Source organism: Giraffa tippelskirchi, chromosome 12 (genome assembly GCF_054371585.1).
Source record: "Giraffa tippelskirchi isolate mGirTip1 chromosome 12, T2T-mGirTip1v1.2.pri, whole genome shotgun sequence".
NCBI classification, from domain to species: Eukaryota; Metazoa; Chordata; class Mammalia; order Artiodactyla; family Giraffidae; genus Giraffa; species Giraffa tippelskirchi.
Genome location: NC_137286.1, coordinates 27,089,208 through 27,106,589, shown reverse-complemented (window position 1 = coordinate 27,106,589; position 17,382 = coordinate 27,089,208). Strand labels below are relative to the sequence as shown.

Sequence of the window (17,382 nt, the reverse complement as noted above, 5' to 3'; positions counted from 1 at the left end):
CTGAGCACATCATGAGAAATGCTGAGCTGGGTGAGTTACCAGCTGGAATCATAGATAGGCAGGATAAACATCAACAACCTCAGATGTGCAGATAATACCACTCTAATGGCAGAAAGTGAAGAGGAGCTAAAAACCTCTTGATGAGGGGGAAGGAGGAGAGTGGAAAAGCCAGCTTAAAACTAAATATTAAAAAAAACTAAGATCATGGCATCCAGCCCCATCACTTCCTGGCAAATAGAAGGGGAAAGGTGGAAGCAGCAACAGATTTTCTCTTCTTGGGTTCTCAAATCACTGTGAATGGTGACTGCAGAATGAAATGAGAAGATGATTGCTTCTTGGAAGAAAAGCTATGACAAACTTAGACAGTGTGTTGAAAAGCAGAGACATCATTCTGCTAGCAAAGGTCTGTATAATCAAGGCTATGGTCTTCCCAGTAGTCATGTACAGGCCATAAAGAAGGCAGAACGCGAGAGAATTGATGCCTACAAACTGGTGCTGGAGAAGACTCCTGAGAGTCCCTTGGACAGCAAGGAGATCGAACCAGCCAATCTTAAAAGGAAGTCAACCCTGAATACTCACTGAAGGGACTGATGTTGAAGCTGAAGCTTCAGTATTTTGGTCACCTGATGCGAACAGCCAACTCATTGGAAAAGTCCCTGATGCTGAGAAAAATTGAGGGCAGAAGGAGAAGAGGATGTCAGAGGATGAGACTGCTGGATGGCATCACAGATGAAATGGACAAGAACTTGGGCAAACTTTGGGAGATGATGAGGGACACAGACTTAGTGTGCTGCAGTCCATGGGGTTCCAAAGAGTCAGACACGACTGGGTAACTGAACGACAACAATAACTGGGTATTTTGGCAGAAAACAGATCATCAAATGGCCCTCAATGGCTGATATAGGGTTTGTGGTTCAGAAGCCTACTGGCTCTTACCTAATAAATGGGCAGACATTGTACCTTGGTGAAATGATGTCAGACATCATTTGGGACTCATTTTAGACATCAATACTGCCCCTTGGAAAAAGGAGTCTAGATAACTTAATGAGCAGAAAAAAATTAGGTTTAATTTGAGATCCAAACCCTATTTAATCAAGAGGAATTCTGAACTGCTTTCTTTTCTTTTCATTTCTTTTGAATACATGCTTTACCAAAGGCCCAGAAAGTTGGGAGGATTTTACATGCTATGATTTGGAGAATAGCAGAAGTGTTAAACAATGCCATCTGGGTTACTGAACTCCTTTCTTGAGAGGTTCATAAAATTGGACAGGCAGTACTTCAGAATAGGGTCCACACAGACATGATATTAGCTTCTCAAGGGAAAACAAGTGCTGTTTTAAAGCAAGAATGTTGTGCTTACATGCATATAGATATCTCTGGAATCTTAAATACTATAAAAATAATCAAGGAAGTAAAAAAAAATCTGTGGGGTCTTCACATTGGGAATGAGATCTATTCTCTTGATTTAATTGTAGTCTTTCGATTCTTGATGAGAAGTGGATGTCAAGCACTGATCATGCATTTATCTGTGATGTAGAGGTCGTATGTGTTGTTGGCAGTGTGTTCAATGATGCTGCAAAGCCAGAGTGTTATCGGTAAATAATTACACTAAAACAAAACAAAAACAACATGGAACCCAGATATTTATGGTGTTTGGAAAACCAAAAGACACACCAGAAATAAATGGCATAAATATATATGCAGCCAACATAGGAGCACTTAGATGCATAAAGCAAATATTAACAGACATAAAGGGAGAAATGGACAGTAATACAATAATATTAGGGTAGTTTAACATCCAAGGCAATCTACAGATTCAGTGCAATCCCTATCAAGATACCAATGGAATTTTTCACAGAAGTAGAACAAATAATTCTAAAATTTGTATGGAAACAAAGAAGAACCTGAATACAGCCAAAGCAGTCTTGAGAAAGAAGACCAGAACTAGAGGCATCTTGATTCCTGACTGCAGACTAGACTACAAGGCTATAGTAATCAAAACAGTATGGTACTGATACCAAAACAGATACATAGATAAGTGCAACAGAATAGAAAGCCTAGAAATAAACCCACATTCTTATGGTCAGTTAATCTACAACAAAGAAGGCAAGACTATAGAGTGGGAAAATACAGTCTCTTCAATAAGTGGTGCTAAGGAAACTGGGTAGCTAATGTATAAGAATCAGAAAAGAACATTTTCTCACACCATATACAAATATGAACTCAAAATGGATTCAAGATGTAAATGTAAGACTGGAAACCATAAAATCCCTCAAAGAAAATACAGGAAGAACACTCTGATAAATCATAACAATATTTTTGGGTCTGCCTCTTAAAGCAAACAAAACAAAAATGAAAATAAACAGATAGGACCTAATTAAACTTAAAAACTTTGAAACAGCAAAGGAAACAAATAAAAAAAAAACAACCTGTGGAATGGGGGAAAATTTTTGCATATGATATGACCGATAAAGGGTTAATGTCCAAAATATATGAACAGCTCATACAACTCAATAAAAAAAAAAAAAATGAAACAACCCAATTTAAAAATGGTCAGAAGACCTGAATAGACAAAGAAGGCATACAAATGTCCAATAGTCACATGCAAAGATATACATCTCTAATGATCAGGGAAGTGCAAATCAAAACCACAAAGAGCTATCACCTCATATCTGTCATGGCTATCATCAAAAAGAGCACAAATAATATATGTTGGTGAGGATGTGTAGAAAAGGGAACTTGCATACACTGTTGGTAGAAACATAAATTGGTGCAGCCCGTATGGAAAACAGTATGGAAGTTCCTCGAAAAAATTAAAATAGAATTATACAAGATGTATGAATTAAAATATTGTGATGGAAAAGAGCAGGCCTTCTATACAAATGATATGGGGTGAAAATATCAGTTTCTTACTTACTGTGGCCTTGGGCAAATTACTTAATCGAATTAAATCCTAGTTTCATCAAGTATTAGTCAAGATAGTTTTAGCACAGCATTTGGAATGTAGAAAGTATTGAACAAATGTTAGTTCCCTTTCACATTTCTAATTTCTTTTCATCAGTTTATATTTATAGAAAATCTTATTGTCATTTATAAAGAAAGCTGAGTGCCATAGAATTGATGCTTTTGAACTGTGGTATTGGAGAAGACTCTTGAGAGTCCCTTGGACTGCACGGAGATCCAGTCAATCCTAAAGGAAATCAGTCCTGACTATTCATTGGAAGGACTGATGCTGAAGCTAAAACTCCAATACCTTGGCCACCTGATGTGAAGAACTGACTCATTTGAAAAGACCCTGATGCTGGGAAAGATTGAAGGCAGGAGGAGAAGGGGACGACAGAGGATGAGATGGTTGGATGGCATCACCGACTTGACGGACATGAGTTTGAGTAAACTCTGGGAGTTGGTGATGGACAGGGAGGCCTGGCGTGCTGCAGTCCATGGGGTCGCAAAGAGTCAGACACGATTGAGCAACCGAACTGAACTGACTGATGATTACTGTCCACATACTGAAATTTAATATCTATTACTATACAAATACCAAAGAAGATATAAGCCACTTCTGAGATACTAGAGTTGCAAACTGAAATTGGTGAAAAGAGGAGGAAGAGTTAGATAGCAAACGTAACATCTGACTCCCCCAAATTCTCACTATCTAGTTGAGCACAGATAGCTTGTTAAAGCTGATCTCTTTTGTGTGTGTGCTCAGCTGTGTCTGATTCTGCAGCCTCATAAACTGCAGCCTGCCAGGCTCCTCTGTATGTGAGATTTTTCCAGGCAAGATTACTGGAGTGGGTAGCCATTTCCTACTCCAGGGGATCTTCCAAATCCAGAGATTGAACCTGTGTTTTCTGCATTGCAGGTGACTTCCTTACCACTAGCACCACCTGGGAAGTCCTTGTGCTCAGACAGTAAAGAATCCTCCTGCAATGCAGGAGACCTGGGTTCAATCCTTGGGTCAGAAACATCCTATGGATAAGGGAATGGCTATCCTCTCCAGTATTCATGTCTGGAGAATTCCATGGACAGGGGAGCCTGGCTACAGTCCTTGGGGTTGCAAAGAGTAGGAATGACTAAGCGACTTAACACTTTCAATCTCTTTTTAGCTCTGTATGCTAACATGAGTAAAATTTAGAGGTTAGCTGCTAAGGAGGAAAGCAGAGAGTGAGTCACTGAGGAATTTATTGTAGGCACTGAAGGGAAGAAGAAAGGAGCCAGGCTAAAATCCACTTAGGAGGAGAGTCCTGAATGACTCTAAAGTGGACCATCAGCCTAAAGGAAATGGACATGAAATGCCACACATTACCAAGAGGAGAAGGAAGGGGATGTTGACTGTAAGTTTTGCTTAATTATAATTACCATTAAAAATATCCTCTGATTTAAAGTTTACAACATTGCTCAGCCATAAAAAAGAATGAAATAATGCCATTTGCAGCAACATGGGTGGACCTACAGTGAAGTAAGTCAGACAGAGAAAGACAAATATTATATGATATTGCTTATATGTGGAATCTAAAATATGTTACAAATAAAATTATTTATAAAACAGAAACAGACTGACAGACATAGAAAACAGGTTACCAAAGGGGAAAGGGAGAGGAGAGATAAATTAGAAGTTTGGGATTAAAATATACACACTATATATAAAATTGATAATCAACAAAGACCTACTGTAAAGCACAGGGAACTATACTCCATATTTTGTAATAACCTAAAAGGAATGTACTGCAGTGGGTAGCTATTCCCTTCTCCAGGGGATCTTCCTGACCCAGGTATCGAAGCCCAGTCTCCCACATTGCAGGCAGATTCTTCACTGTCTGAGCCACCAGGAAAGCCCCATGTATATGTATGTGTATATATATGTATAACCAAATCACTGTGCTGTACACCTAAAAGTAATACAACGTTGTAACTCAACTCTATTCCAATAAAAATTTTAAAAAATAAAGTTCACAACAAACCTGTGAGGGAATGATTATGATTTACGTTTTTTTAAATCAATATACTGATGCTCAGAGAATTGGGTTGGGTGCTTCATACTTAGCTTGTAGGTAATAGCGCTAGCATTTAAATCCCAGCCTCTCTAGATCTAAAGTTCAGGCTTTCTTATACTCTTATACTCTTTGGTGCCCTTGAAGAATTCTCCCTAAAGAACAGCCATAAAGGTCTAAGCCAAGCTTTAAGCAATGCCTGCTTCCTAAGTGGTAATTCTATGCCCTGGACTTTTGTGAAGAGTTTGATCTTCCACCTTCATCAAGATATACAGGTGAGAATTGGGCTCATCGTAACTAAATTGCTTTATCAATTTACTTGAGAAGTTGTTTTCCTGGAGTATTCTGGAAGGGATTAAAAAAATCAAAGTACACAAAATAAACTGAAAACAGTTTTGATTGCCTGCAATTGTATTCAAGAATTTTTAAGATTCAGTTCAAACATGTTTTCCATGACTTGATTTATTCTGGGTGATATTACCAATGTGTATGCCTGCATTTGGAGTTACTCTTAACTGGAAAGAGGTTTTGATTTCTATGAATCAGAGGAGGCTGGCAGGCTACAGTCCATGGGGTCACAAAGAGTTGGACACACTGAAGCAACTTAGCACACACACACTCAACTGGAAAGAGGCTTTGATTTCTGTATAAACACTCCAGGGCAAAAGACAGCAAGTAAGAAAAGCAATCCAGACAATCATTTGTTTGAAACACTAACCTGGAGAGGAGGAAAATTAACATAAACATAACATGGCGTTCTCAGTCGCTCAGTCATATCTGACTCTTTGCGACCCTAGGGACTGTAGCCTGCCAGATTCTACTGTCCATGAGATTCTCCAGGCAAGAATACCAGAGTGGGTTGCCATTTCCTCCTCCAAGAAATTTTCCTGACTCAGGGATCGAAGTCGTGTCTCCTGCATTGGCAGGCAGATTCTTTACCACTACCATCACCTGGGAAGCCCAAACATAATATATCTTAGAACTATATTGGAACACCATGTTTCATATTGCCTACAAGCAATCTTTGAGCCCTTTTTTCTAAAAATCATGTAGTTACCCAGCAGGAACAGTATCATTCCAAATAACTGCTGTTAATAAATCTACCTATTATCCAAACAACCCTGAAACAAGAGACCTGGAATTGCTATTTTGGGTGGTGCTTCCTGCTGCCACGAGGTGGTGTGTTTGACTTAAAAGACAACTCAACCAGGGTTAGATTAAAAATTTAGATCAAAACATTCATGTGAATGAGACACTGAGAAAAAGAATTATGTTTGGTAGCAAACAACAGCTTTTCTTAAAATCTATTTTGATTCAAGTTCAAAATTGATGTAAAAAGTCTGGTCAGGCAAACTAATGTAAGGAACATTCTAGTATACACTGTGAAAACTCCAATCAGAAATGTATTAACACTGCTGATAGCATAGAAGATGCTTGACAAATATTTCCTGATCATGGAGCCATACACTAATAATGGTCATATGTTTATTTTGTATGGTATTCTCATCATGACCTGTACACAAGAGGTGATCAGTTAAATGGACTAATTTGTTTTGCAACTGTAGGATGAAAACTCTGTAGCATTAATGCCATGATAGATGTTAAATATATTAAATATGTTAAATATAATCTATGTTAAATAGATGTTAATATATAGGTGTTGAATATATTCCAAAGTATTCAAATATTGCTGAGATATATAGAAAAGAAGCCTATGGAATAGACAGAACGAGAATAGAGAGGGTAAGAAAGAAATTCATTAAAGGAGAAAGTGCAAAAAACAAATCTGAGGCATTAAATATGGAAGCAATGATATCATGATAGAATAGGAACAGTTACACAAATTTGGAGAAAAGATATTTCTACTTCATGCTTTCAAATGTTTGTTAGAAGTTGGTGAAAAAGAATTTTGGGAATAGAGTTCCATGGCAGCCTATATTCTTAGGAGGAATAATTGTGACATATTTTCAATTGTGCTGGCCAGTATGATAGCCATTAGCTATATGTAACTAATGAACACTTGAAATGTGGCTAGTACAAATTGAGATGTGCTGTAAATGTAAAATATATATCAAAAACAGTACAAAAATGTAAAATGTCTCAATAATCTATTCCATGAAAGCAATGGAATAGATTATTGAGACATGTTATATATATTGGGTTAAATAAAAATGCAATATTAAGTAATATTTATTTAATTTAAAATTTAATATATATTTAATGGTAGATATTTTAATGTTTTTATTTAATATTTAATATTATAATAAATATTTAGTATCAAATAAATATTTAATATTTTAGATATATTGGGTTAAAAAATGTATTAGTTCAATTAACTTCACCTATGTCTTTTATTTTTTAAATTTTATTATTTGTCACTTTTGTCTGTGCCAGGTCTTTGTTGCTGCACATGGACTTTCTCTAGCTGTGGTCATGGGGGGCTTCTCATTGCAGTGGCTTTTCTTGTTGCATAGCATAGGCTCTTGAGCTCAGGCTCAGTAGTTGTGGCGAATGGACTTAGTTGCCCTGCAGCTTGTGGAATCTTCCCAGACCAGGGATCAAAACCATGTCCCCTGCATTGGCAGGTGGATTCTTAACCACTGGGCCATAGGGAAGTCCTCTTTTGATTTTTTTAAAATATGACTACTAAAAAATTGAAAACTATATATGTGGCTAACATTTGTATTGGGCAGTGGTGGTCTACTAAAGAATTGCTGAAGAGAGACTAAACGGACTCTATACTAGAGTTCCTGAAAGGAGAAACAGACATTTTGCATAGCTATTATTTTTTCCCCTGTCTTTTAATTGTTTTAACATCATTGCCCATAATAGGCTAATCAGTGGAAGACAGAAAAAGTGGCATGTAAGGGATACAAGTTGGGTGGAAGTAGGGAAGCTATTTGTTTCTCCTGTTGCATAATCTCCAGAAGTACTTTTCTGTAAGGCAGTGTGCTGACATTAGAGTCAAGTCTATAATGATATAATAAATGATGTTGAAGAAAGAAGTGTGAAAGCAAAATTGGGAAACATAAAAGTGTTTTTACACATTTTCTCACTTCCCGGACATCTATCAACAGCCCTGGCCCCCTTCCTACTCCTAATACACACCCACACTCCATTTCTAGGTCAAGTATCTTATTATGAGAATATGAATTGGCCTCTATTTAGACTTTTTGAATAGTCCCTTTTAAAAGTGTATTTCTCATTGTGTGACTCTGCTAGGGTTCTGAGTAGCAGGAAACGTAATATAGTAAGTTTTGTACCAAGATATCAGAGATGATCACTAGTTAGAGGAGCAGATGAGGTGACCTACAATACTATTGATAGGAATTGATAAGGAGTTCTTTAAGGGAAAAAAACTAGAAATTTACCTTTAAGATGAACAGATAGGCAGGGATCTATCTTGGTATAAGAAGGGGAGACCAGGATCTGCCAAAAATATGATTCAAATATTTGTTTCAAGTGTGGGTAGGAGATAAGGATCAAAAAACCTGCCCCATGTAAAAGAAAAAAAGGGTTAGTAGAACTTCACTATGATCAGCCCAGGGGAGGAATGAGCTGCTATAAAGGATACTTTAGTCCAACAATGTGTATTGATACAGGGAAGTGGTAATATAAGAATTAGTGAAATGATGCAGGGCCAAGTCTATCAGCATTATTATATAACCAAATATTGCTGCTTTTCTAACTAAATAATACCATTCTTTTTGTTTGTGTCTTTGGGAGTTCGACAGCCCTAACTTTGGAGGCAGCAGTTTAGGGGGCAAAAACAACAGAGATTTGTTGCTTAATAGTAGTAGAAGTCTACCTAATAGTAGGGACGTATTTGTGGCTCAGCTGGTAAAGAATCTGCCTGCAATGTGGAACACCTGAGTTCTATCCCTGGGTTGGGAAGATCCCCTGGAGAAGGGAAAGGCTACCCACTCCAGTATTCTGTCCTGGACAACTGCATAAACTATATAGTCCATTTGCATGAAGATTTCCAAAGAATAGCAAGGAGAGATAAGAAAGCTTTCCTCAGTGATCAGTGCAAAGAAAGAGAGGAAAACAACAGAATGGGAAAGACTAGAGATCTCTTCAAGCAAATTAGAGACACCAAGGCAACAATAAAGGACATAAATGGTATGGACCTAACAGAAGCAGAAGATATTAAGAAGAGGTGGCAAGAATACACAGAAGAACTACACAAAAAAGATCTTCACAACCCAGATAATCACAATGGTGTGATCACTCATCTAGAGCCAGACATCCTGGAATGTGGTCAAGAGAGCCTTAGGAAGCATCACTACGAACAAAGCTAGTAGAGGTGATGGAATTCCAGCTGAGCTAGTTCAAATCCTAAAAGACGATGCTGTGAAAGTGCTGCACTCAATATGCCAACAAATTTGGAAGACTCAGCAGTGGCTACAGGACTGGAAAAGGTCAGTTTTCATTCCAATCCCAAAGAAAGACAATGCCAAAGAATGCTCAAACTACCGCACAATTGAATTCATCTCACACAGCAGCAAAGTAATGCTGGAAATTCTCCAAGCCAGGCTTCAACAGTACGTGAACCGTGAACTTCCAGATGTTCAAGCTGGATTTAGAAAAGGCAGAGGAACCAGAGATCAAATTGTCAACATCTATTGGATCATCTAAAAAGCAACAGAGTTGCAGAAAAACATCTACTTCTGCTTTATTGACTATGCCAAAGCCTTTCACTGTGTGGATCACAACAAACTGTGGACAATTCTTTAAAGAGATGGGAATACCAGACCGTCTGACCTGCCTCCTGAGAAATCTGTATGCAGGTCAGGAAGCAAGTTAGAACTGGACATGGAACAACAGACTGGCTCCAAATAGGGAAAGAAATACGTCAAGGCTGTATATTATCACCCTACTTATTTAACTTATATGCAGAGTACATCATGAGAAACGCTGGGCTGGAAGAAGCACAAGCTGGAATCAAGATTGCTGGGAGAAACATCAACAACCTCAGATAAGCAGATGACACCACCCTTATTGCAGAAAGTGAAGGACTAAAAGCCTCTTGATGAAAGTGAAAGAGGAAAGTGAAAAAGTTGGCTTAAAACTCAACATTCAGAAAACTAAAATCATGGCATCTGGTCCCATCACTTTATGGCAAATAGATGGGGAAACAGTGGAAACATTGACAGACTTTATTTTGGGGGGCTCCAAATCACTGCACCTGGTGATTGCAGCCATGAAATTAAAAGACGCTTGCTCCTTGGAAGAAACATTATGACCAACCTAGGGCATATAATATGACTTCCACTGTACACTGTATCCTAACCTATTCAATCACCTACCTTCTGATAGACAATTGTTTTTAATTTGAAGTGCTTCATAAGCACTAGCATGTATTTTTCTATTGTTGTTGTTTATCAGTCGCTAAGTCATGTCCTACTCTTTGCGACTGCACGGACTGCAGCATGCCAGGCTTCCCTGTCCTCCACTGTTTCCTGGATTTGCTCACATTCATGTCCAGTGGGTCAGCTCTTCGCATAAGGTGGTCAAAGTATTGGAGCTTGAGTATATTTCTATAGGAGAACCCCAATGTTGAGATGTGTTGGTCAAAGAGTTATTTTCCAAAAGAGTTGTAGCAGTGTATGCTCCCAGTAGATCGGTATGTACACTTTACTACTACACCCTCCTAGTACTGGATGTTGTAAATCGTTTTAATTTTTGCCAATTCAAGAATGGAAAATTAGTTTTGGGGTTTTGTGGCAGCAGAATATTCACATCATTATATTTCAGTTAATTAAAAAAATTTATTAGCATCAGAATATCCAGTCCAGTTGTTATAGCCACGAGTTCCGGGAAACAAGCTCACTCAGAAGGACGATGCAGATAGTGAAGTGCAGTTTATTACACCGGCGGGCCCAAGGCAGAGTCTCCTCTTAGCCAAGGACCCCGACCAGCCCCACCACCCCAATTTCCTTGTAACTTACATAAACAAAGGAAAGGTAAATACAATCACAATAACCCCATCATTCATGTGTTATGTGTTCAAACAGTCAATAATCAATAAACCCGAGGTTACATTCCAAACAGTCAATAATCAATAAGGCAATAATCAATAAGGCCGAGGTTACAGAAAAAATTTACAGAAAAAATTTACGGCCTGTCCGGAGGTAGGGGGATCAGTGTATGTTTTCTCTTAGGCGATGAGTAACCTGCATACAATCTTCAAGATTCCCCTGTCCGGAGGGGGTCTTATCCTTCTATTGTTTCCACAGGCACTAAGCACAGAGTTCAGAGTCCATTAGAGAGATGGCCGAACGTGATCAGCACGAACAGGCCTAAGATGGAGTCCAGGACCTATGAATTCCTTCTTCACAGTGACCGGTTTTGCTAGATCAAAATAAGTCCTGTAGTGAATATTTTCTTTAAAAAGTTCTTAAGTCTGGATTTACTCAGGCTCCCTGAAATAGTCAGTGGGTACATATTGCAGATCTTCTTTGTTCATGAAATGCTGTAGCATTATTTGAATAGTGATTGTATTCAAATTCACCTACATTCACTCTGGGGTGGGGGAGGGAATAACAGTTTAAATATGCAAATAACTTGATATTCCATTCAGTAAACGCTAGCCCTAGACAACTTATACATTAAGCCTGACTAGTCCTATGAGAAAAATTTGTTAGTGACTTTAAGGGACTCTCCACTGCTGATGAGAAATTAATCTCATTGGACTGATGGCAGGGTTCCTGGTGATAACAACTGTCAACATTTTGGTGGAAGAAACTGAAGTACTCATCAAGCATACTAAAGAAAGAATGATTAACAAAAACTCAGGGGACAAATATTAAAACAAAACAAAACCTGCCTGTATAGTCTTATTTTAAAAATCTTCTGTGTATTCTCTGTCTCTCTCTCTCCCTCTGATTGGCTTTTTGTCTTCCTCAAACAGAGTGTGGAAAGAGGTTAGAAGTCCTGACGGTGCTCAGGCAAGTCTCAGGAGACCTAGAGAAATTCCATACTAAGGACGTGGAGGGTTTGTTTTTTTCACTTCTGGTTGCAGCTGGTGCGTACGCGAGGCGAGGAGTAAACATCCGGGCTCGTTCGGTTAGTTCTTTCCTTGAAAGGAAAGGAGAAAATAGGCAGATTCGCCGGTGGCTCAGACGATAAAGAGTCTGCCTACAATGCGGGAGACCCGGGTTCAATCCCTGAATCGGGAAGATACCCTGGAGAAGGAAATGGCAACCCACTCCACTATTCTTGCCTGGAAAATCCCGTGGATGGAAGAGCCAGTCCATGGGGTAGCATAGAGTCGGACACGACTGAGTCACTTCACCCCCTTGAAGGGAAGAAAATTCAGCACGTCTCAGTCCATTTCGAAAACCAGAGAACACTCACGAGCCACCGGGCAGAAATACCAACCCCACTCACTCACGTCTCTTCAGACCTAAGCAGGGAGAGACAAAACAAACTAAAGGGAAGAGAACAGAGAAGGAAAGCCAACGCTAGGTATTAGAACAAGGACGTGCCTCGTCCTTCCGCGTCACCGCGGGCCCCGCCCTTCATGGGGCGGGACTGAGCCTTCCTTCCGGGTTGCGAGCGGAAGTGGACGAATTTGAATTGTGTGGGCCGTTTGGTGGAGCAGCTCGCGGATGGCCTGTGACGCCGCGCGGGAAGGGAAAAGTGACACGGCCTCTCTGGAACTCCTGCCCAGCGCGCCTCGGTGAGTGCATGTGGAACAGCAAGAAATGGAATATTCCAGGGAGAGAAGCAGGACCGTCGGAGGGGTCAGGGGGTCGGGAGACCGGACGGTACAGCGGGGGCCTCGGAGAGCCTTTGGAGTGTCTTGTGGTGGGGCCGGACGTGAGGACTTTGGGAAGTTGGCGCAGGGGGAGCCTCTCCCGGGTCAGCGCTCCAAACAGATGGCGCACACACCCCAGCTCTAGAGTATTGGGGATTCGGAGGCCCGACCGCCCCCGAAACTGTTTCAACTGTCGACTTTCTGGTAGTTGCAGTTCAGTATTTCCGCCAGGTAGGCTCGAATACTGAAGCTTCAGCAGTTGTTATTGCTAAAGTATTACCGTACGCAAAAGAATCTTCCTTATTAAAGGTGGAAGGTTGGGAGCAGGTTTAGAATGAAGAAATGTTCTACGTGGCTCCGAGTTCCTTCTAAAAGGAGTAGTCTTTCTTACAGTGGACCGCAGGAAATTGGCAGTCTTTAAAATACCTGGTGGGGATTTAAATTGAAATCTGAGTATCCTTTCTATTCAAAACCCGGGTATTTTTCTTTCATGGTTGACATTTTTCGTGTACCGCTGGGGATTTAAACTGAAATCTGAGTATCCTTTCTATTCAAAACCCGGGTATTTTTCTTTCATGGTTGACATTTTTCGTGTACCGCAAAAATCCGAGACTCGTGCGTATTTAAATTGGCTATATAGTAACAGCGGTGAGTCACAAGGGGGTTAGTTTGCTAACAATAGGGATAATGTTTAGTTCCACAAACCTGCCTTTCATCCCCGACATTCATTGGCCGATTGGGTTGTTGTGGAGTCATTTCGAAAGTACTAAATTTTCTGAGATCAGGTTTTGTTTTGGGTTTTTGTTTTATTTATTTTTAATGACCGGCTACCTCAAAGATCAAATTCTGTCTAACCTCCCAACAAGGTCATGCCTTCTGGAATAGTTTAAATGTGTACCCTACGTGTAAACTATAAGTAAGCATTTAAATGTATAGAAATGTTATATCTTGGCTTGTTGAAAACTGTCAGACTAATTTTGTGTTGCTTTATAGGATCAGATATTTTATGCTTCTTCTCAGATTTCAACATCATGGTATCATACCATATAAATGTATAAGTTTCTTTTAAAAAGTACGACTTAATAATATTCAGAATAAATATCCCTTTGTCCAGTGCTGGCTACTCCTACTCTCCCGTCCCTGCTAATGAACTTTTGTTTCATTGTTAGACATGAAAAACAAGTGTAAATATGCAGTAGTTATGGTCATTAAAATTTAAACATTTTATGTAAGACTGTAGCAAGATAATAGCTATACTTTGTTAAGGTTTGCTTAATAAGAATCTTAAGATTCTACTTATAAGATACCAGCAAATGGTAATTTCCCCTGTAGAATTAGTCTCTACATTTTCTGTTCCTTTTCCTTACCTGGACTCTTTTCTTTGGTTTTTTGCTGTGTCTACCTGAATCAGTGAATTTCAGTTTTTATTGTGTACACATTACCTTGAAGGATTTGTTAAGTGCTGATTTCTGTATTTCAAATCTCAGAGATTATAATCCCATAAATCTGGAGGATAGTGTTCTGTAAATTTAATTTGAAGGTTAGAAATTTTGATGAATATTTTAAAAACACTGTCTTGGTCTCTCTTAGAGAAGCATTATAATATGTTGGTTAAAGTCATGAAAGTGGAGCCAGATTGCTTGCATTTGATTTCTGTCCTCCTGACTTGGTAGCTGTCTGACCCTAAGGCAGTTAGTTCCTTAACCTTTCAGTGCTTAAATTCCCTCAGTTATAGTGGACATAATAGCAATATCTATCTGGTAGGACTATTGTGAGAATCAAATGAATCAGTACCCATTAAAATCTTAGAATAGTGTGTGGTACATAGTGAATTAATTATACATGTATGTCCTATGATATTGAGTTACTATAAGCATTATATGTACATTATGTCGTTAATCTTCAAAATAACATTGTAATATTTACTATTATTTTCAGATAAGAAAACTGAGCCTATGAGGGTTTTAGCAACTTGTTCTCACACAACTAGTAAAATGTTCAAAGTAGGACAAAAACTAGATTTTGTTAGAAATTTTGTACTTCTTATTGATTGATTTATTGTAATGCTTCCTGCCTCTGTCTGCAATCTCTCCTTCCAAATGTTGCTCTTTAAAAAATTTGTGATGGCTTCCCATCATCTACCATATATATTTCAGATTTCTTAGCTTTTTTTTTCCCCCAAAAACCTTCTCAATCTGGTTCCAACCTCTTTTTAAGAATTATCCTCATAATTTTCTGCCATTCTTTTCCATCCTGTGATGTTCTGTGATATTACCACAATACTCCAGATCTCTTCTACCATATTTGTGCAGTTAGTCATTGACCTTTTTTATTTCTCCTTAAAATTTGACCCAGTAGGTTTCAGGTACCTTCCTAGACTTGCCTAGGGAAGTGCTTCTTCCTCAGTGCAGTTTGTGTGTGTGCTAGCGTGCTCAATTGTGTCTGACTCTTTGCGACCCCATGGAACCCATCAGGCTCGTCTGTCCTTGGGATTTTCCAGGCAAGAATACTGGAGTAGGTTACCATTTCTTACTCCAGGCATCTTCCCAACCCAGGGATCGAACTCAAGACTCTTGGATCTCCTGCACTGGCAGGCAGATTCTTTACCAGTGCGCCGAAGCCCTCAGTGCCTGGTTTAGTTGTAAACAAAATAGCTCTTGTCCTCTTTTGTCTTTATATCTGCAGTTCTAGATTCAGAACAATATCTTTATACACAGTCTGAAACTGTGTATGTTCAGGGAGTGGTTGTTATTTTAAAATTTTTAACACATTGTATCTTATTAAGCTAAAAAAGTTAAAAATTGAAAGATGGCAGAATATAATTCTGTGTAGCTGTGGTAGAGATTTTAGTGATATCGTATAGTTTGTAAATTACACAACTATGGAAAAATAAGTATTGAAGTTGTAGAATCAGAGGACATTTTATGTGGGAAAAATTTAAGATTTTTAAAAATTTCTTTAAGAGCAGTATTTGCTAATATTCACAGAACTCTGCATGCTTTATACATATTTCTCATTTAACCTTTATAGCCATTTTATTATTATCCCTATATTAAGGTGAAAAAGCTGAGGCACCAAAAGATTTAGTAACTTTAAAAAAAAAAGATTTTTTTGTGTGGTTTTTTTTTTTTTGCATTTAATTTCCTTCTGTGCAGGATTTTTTTATTATAAGATATATTTTAAGTGTAATTTAAAAATTAACTTTATAACAGAGAATTAGCCTCGTTTGTACACAAATGATCACTTCTACATTAATTCAGTTCTAAATTAAGAGAATGTTGGGAAATTAAAAACAGAAAATTTTGCCTTTCCTTTTCGGTTTAAACAGGTAAGATTGTTACCTGACTCATTGTCCACAGCCTTTTCTTTAGAAACCTGTCAGTGTTATAGGCACATCATTCTGATGACCAGAGAGTAAAGGTTTGGACTTAGGAGCATATGATCCTAATATACTCTCATCCCACATACCTTCTCCAGCCAAAGTAGTTATTTGAATCAGAGCTGAATGTCTGATGCAGCTAGACCGTTCACATCATTTCTTGAATTTTGGAATTGGGATGTCCAGAGACTGTTGAGAACCAAGGTGGAAAGGTCGTTACATTCTGAGATGACAGTGAAATGATGAAGAAGCATGAACAATGGACATAGAGAGCCAGTATATAGAGAGGGAGGGAAGGAAAACCTATTCCCAGAGGACTAGCTGTGAAGTAAGTCAATATAAACTTATAACTTAATTGCTTTTCTGTTTTAAAGACTATATTTTTGTAAGAGCAATTTTGTTGTTGTTTAGTCACTAAATCATATCTGACTCTTTTGCAACCCCATGAACAGTAGCCTGCCAGGCTCCCCTGTCCATGGGATTTCCCAGGCAAGAATATTAGAGTGTCTCTTCCTCCTGCAGGGGATCTTCCTGACCCAAGGATCTAACCCGTGTCTCTTACATTGGCAGGCGGATTCTTTACCACTCAGCCACCTGGAAAAGCCAAAGAGCAGTTTTAGTTCACAGCAAAATTGAGGGGAAAATAATGGAGATTTCCCATGTACCCCCATCCCCACATACGCATAGTCTCTCCCATTATCCAACATTCCCCTTTAGAGTGGTACATTTGTTATAATTGATGAGCTTACATTGACACAAGATAAAGTTTGTAGTTCACTGCATGTGATGATGTGTTTGTATACAAAGGGAAACTTCAACTACCTTCAATTACAACTTTTTACAATAATGCCATTGTCCATGTTAATTGGTGTTTTGTTTGTCAAGTGAAAGTGAAAGTCACTCAGTCATGTCTGTGCGACCCCATGGACTGTACAATCCATGGAATTCTCTAACCAGAATACTGGAGTGGGTAGCCTTTCCCTTCTCCAGGGGATCTTCCCAGCCCAGGGATCGAACCCAGGTCTCCTGCATTGCAGGCGGATTCTTTACCAGCTGAGTCACAAAAGAATATTAAAATTACTGAGGGAAGCACTGGTGGATTTTTCTCTTAGTATGTAAGCTTAATGTAGAGGGTTAATTTAAACCCAAACTAAATACTAAGTCTTGCTTGGGTTTTGTGTTTTTTATGCCTCTCTTTTTCTATAGTGCTTCCAGTAGCCTAACATCAAACATTCTTACAAGTATTTTTG

General features: G+C 38.8%; 1 protein-coding gene and 1 long non-coding RNA gene across 22 annotated transcripts in view; one reads left to right on the top strand and one right to left on the bottom strand.

The window, feature by feature from the left end:
• Positions 1-17,382, top strand: part of G2E3 (G2/M-phase specific E3 ubiquitin protein ligase) — a 261,284-nt gene that overhangs the window by 185,463 nt on the left and 58,439 nt on the right. For 6 of the 21 annotated variants that reach the window (XM_081548105.1, XM_081548102.1, XM_081548088.1 and 3 more), the window contains exon 1: positions 12,564-12,675. The exons of 3 other annotated variants lie outside the window; for them this stretch is intronic. Coding sequence is in view for 3 of the 18 variants with exons in the window: in XM_081548106.1 (XP_081404232.1) it covers positions 12,605-12,675 (71 nt within the window). In the remaining 15 variants the exon portion in view is untranslated. Of the gene's footprint in view, positions 1-12,563; positions 12,985-13,104; positions 13,402-13,473; positions 13,670-17,382 lie in introns of those variants that run through there. 12 more of the 21 variants (XM_081548103.1, XM_081548090.1, XM_081548082.1 and 9 more) reach the window with 5 other exon arrangements.
• Positions 10,841-12,494, bottom strand: LOC145528884 (uncharacterized). The gene is made up of 3 exons (XR_014070762.1): positions 12,217-12,494; positions 11,821-12,071; positions 10,841-11,516 (listed from the first exon to the last, which is right to left on the bottom strand). It is a non-coding gene; the product is annotated as an uncharacterized LOC145528884 (long non-coding RNA).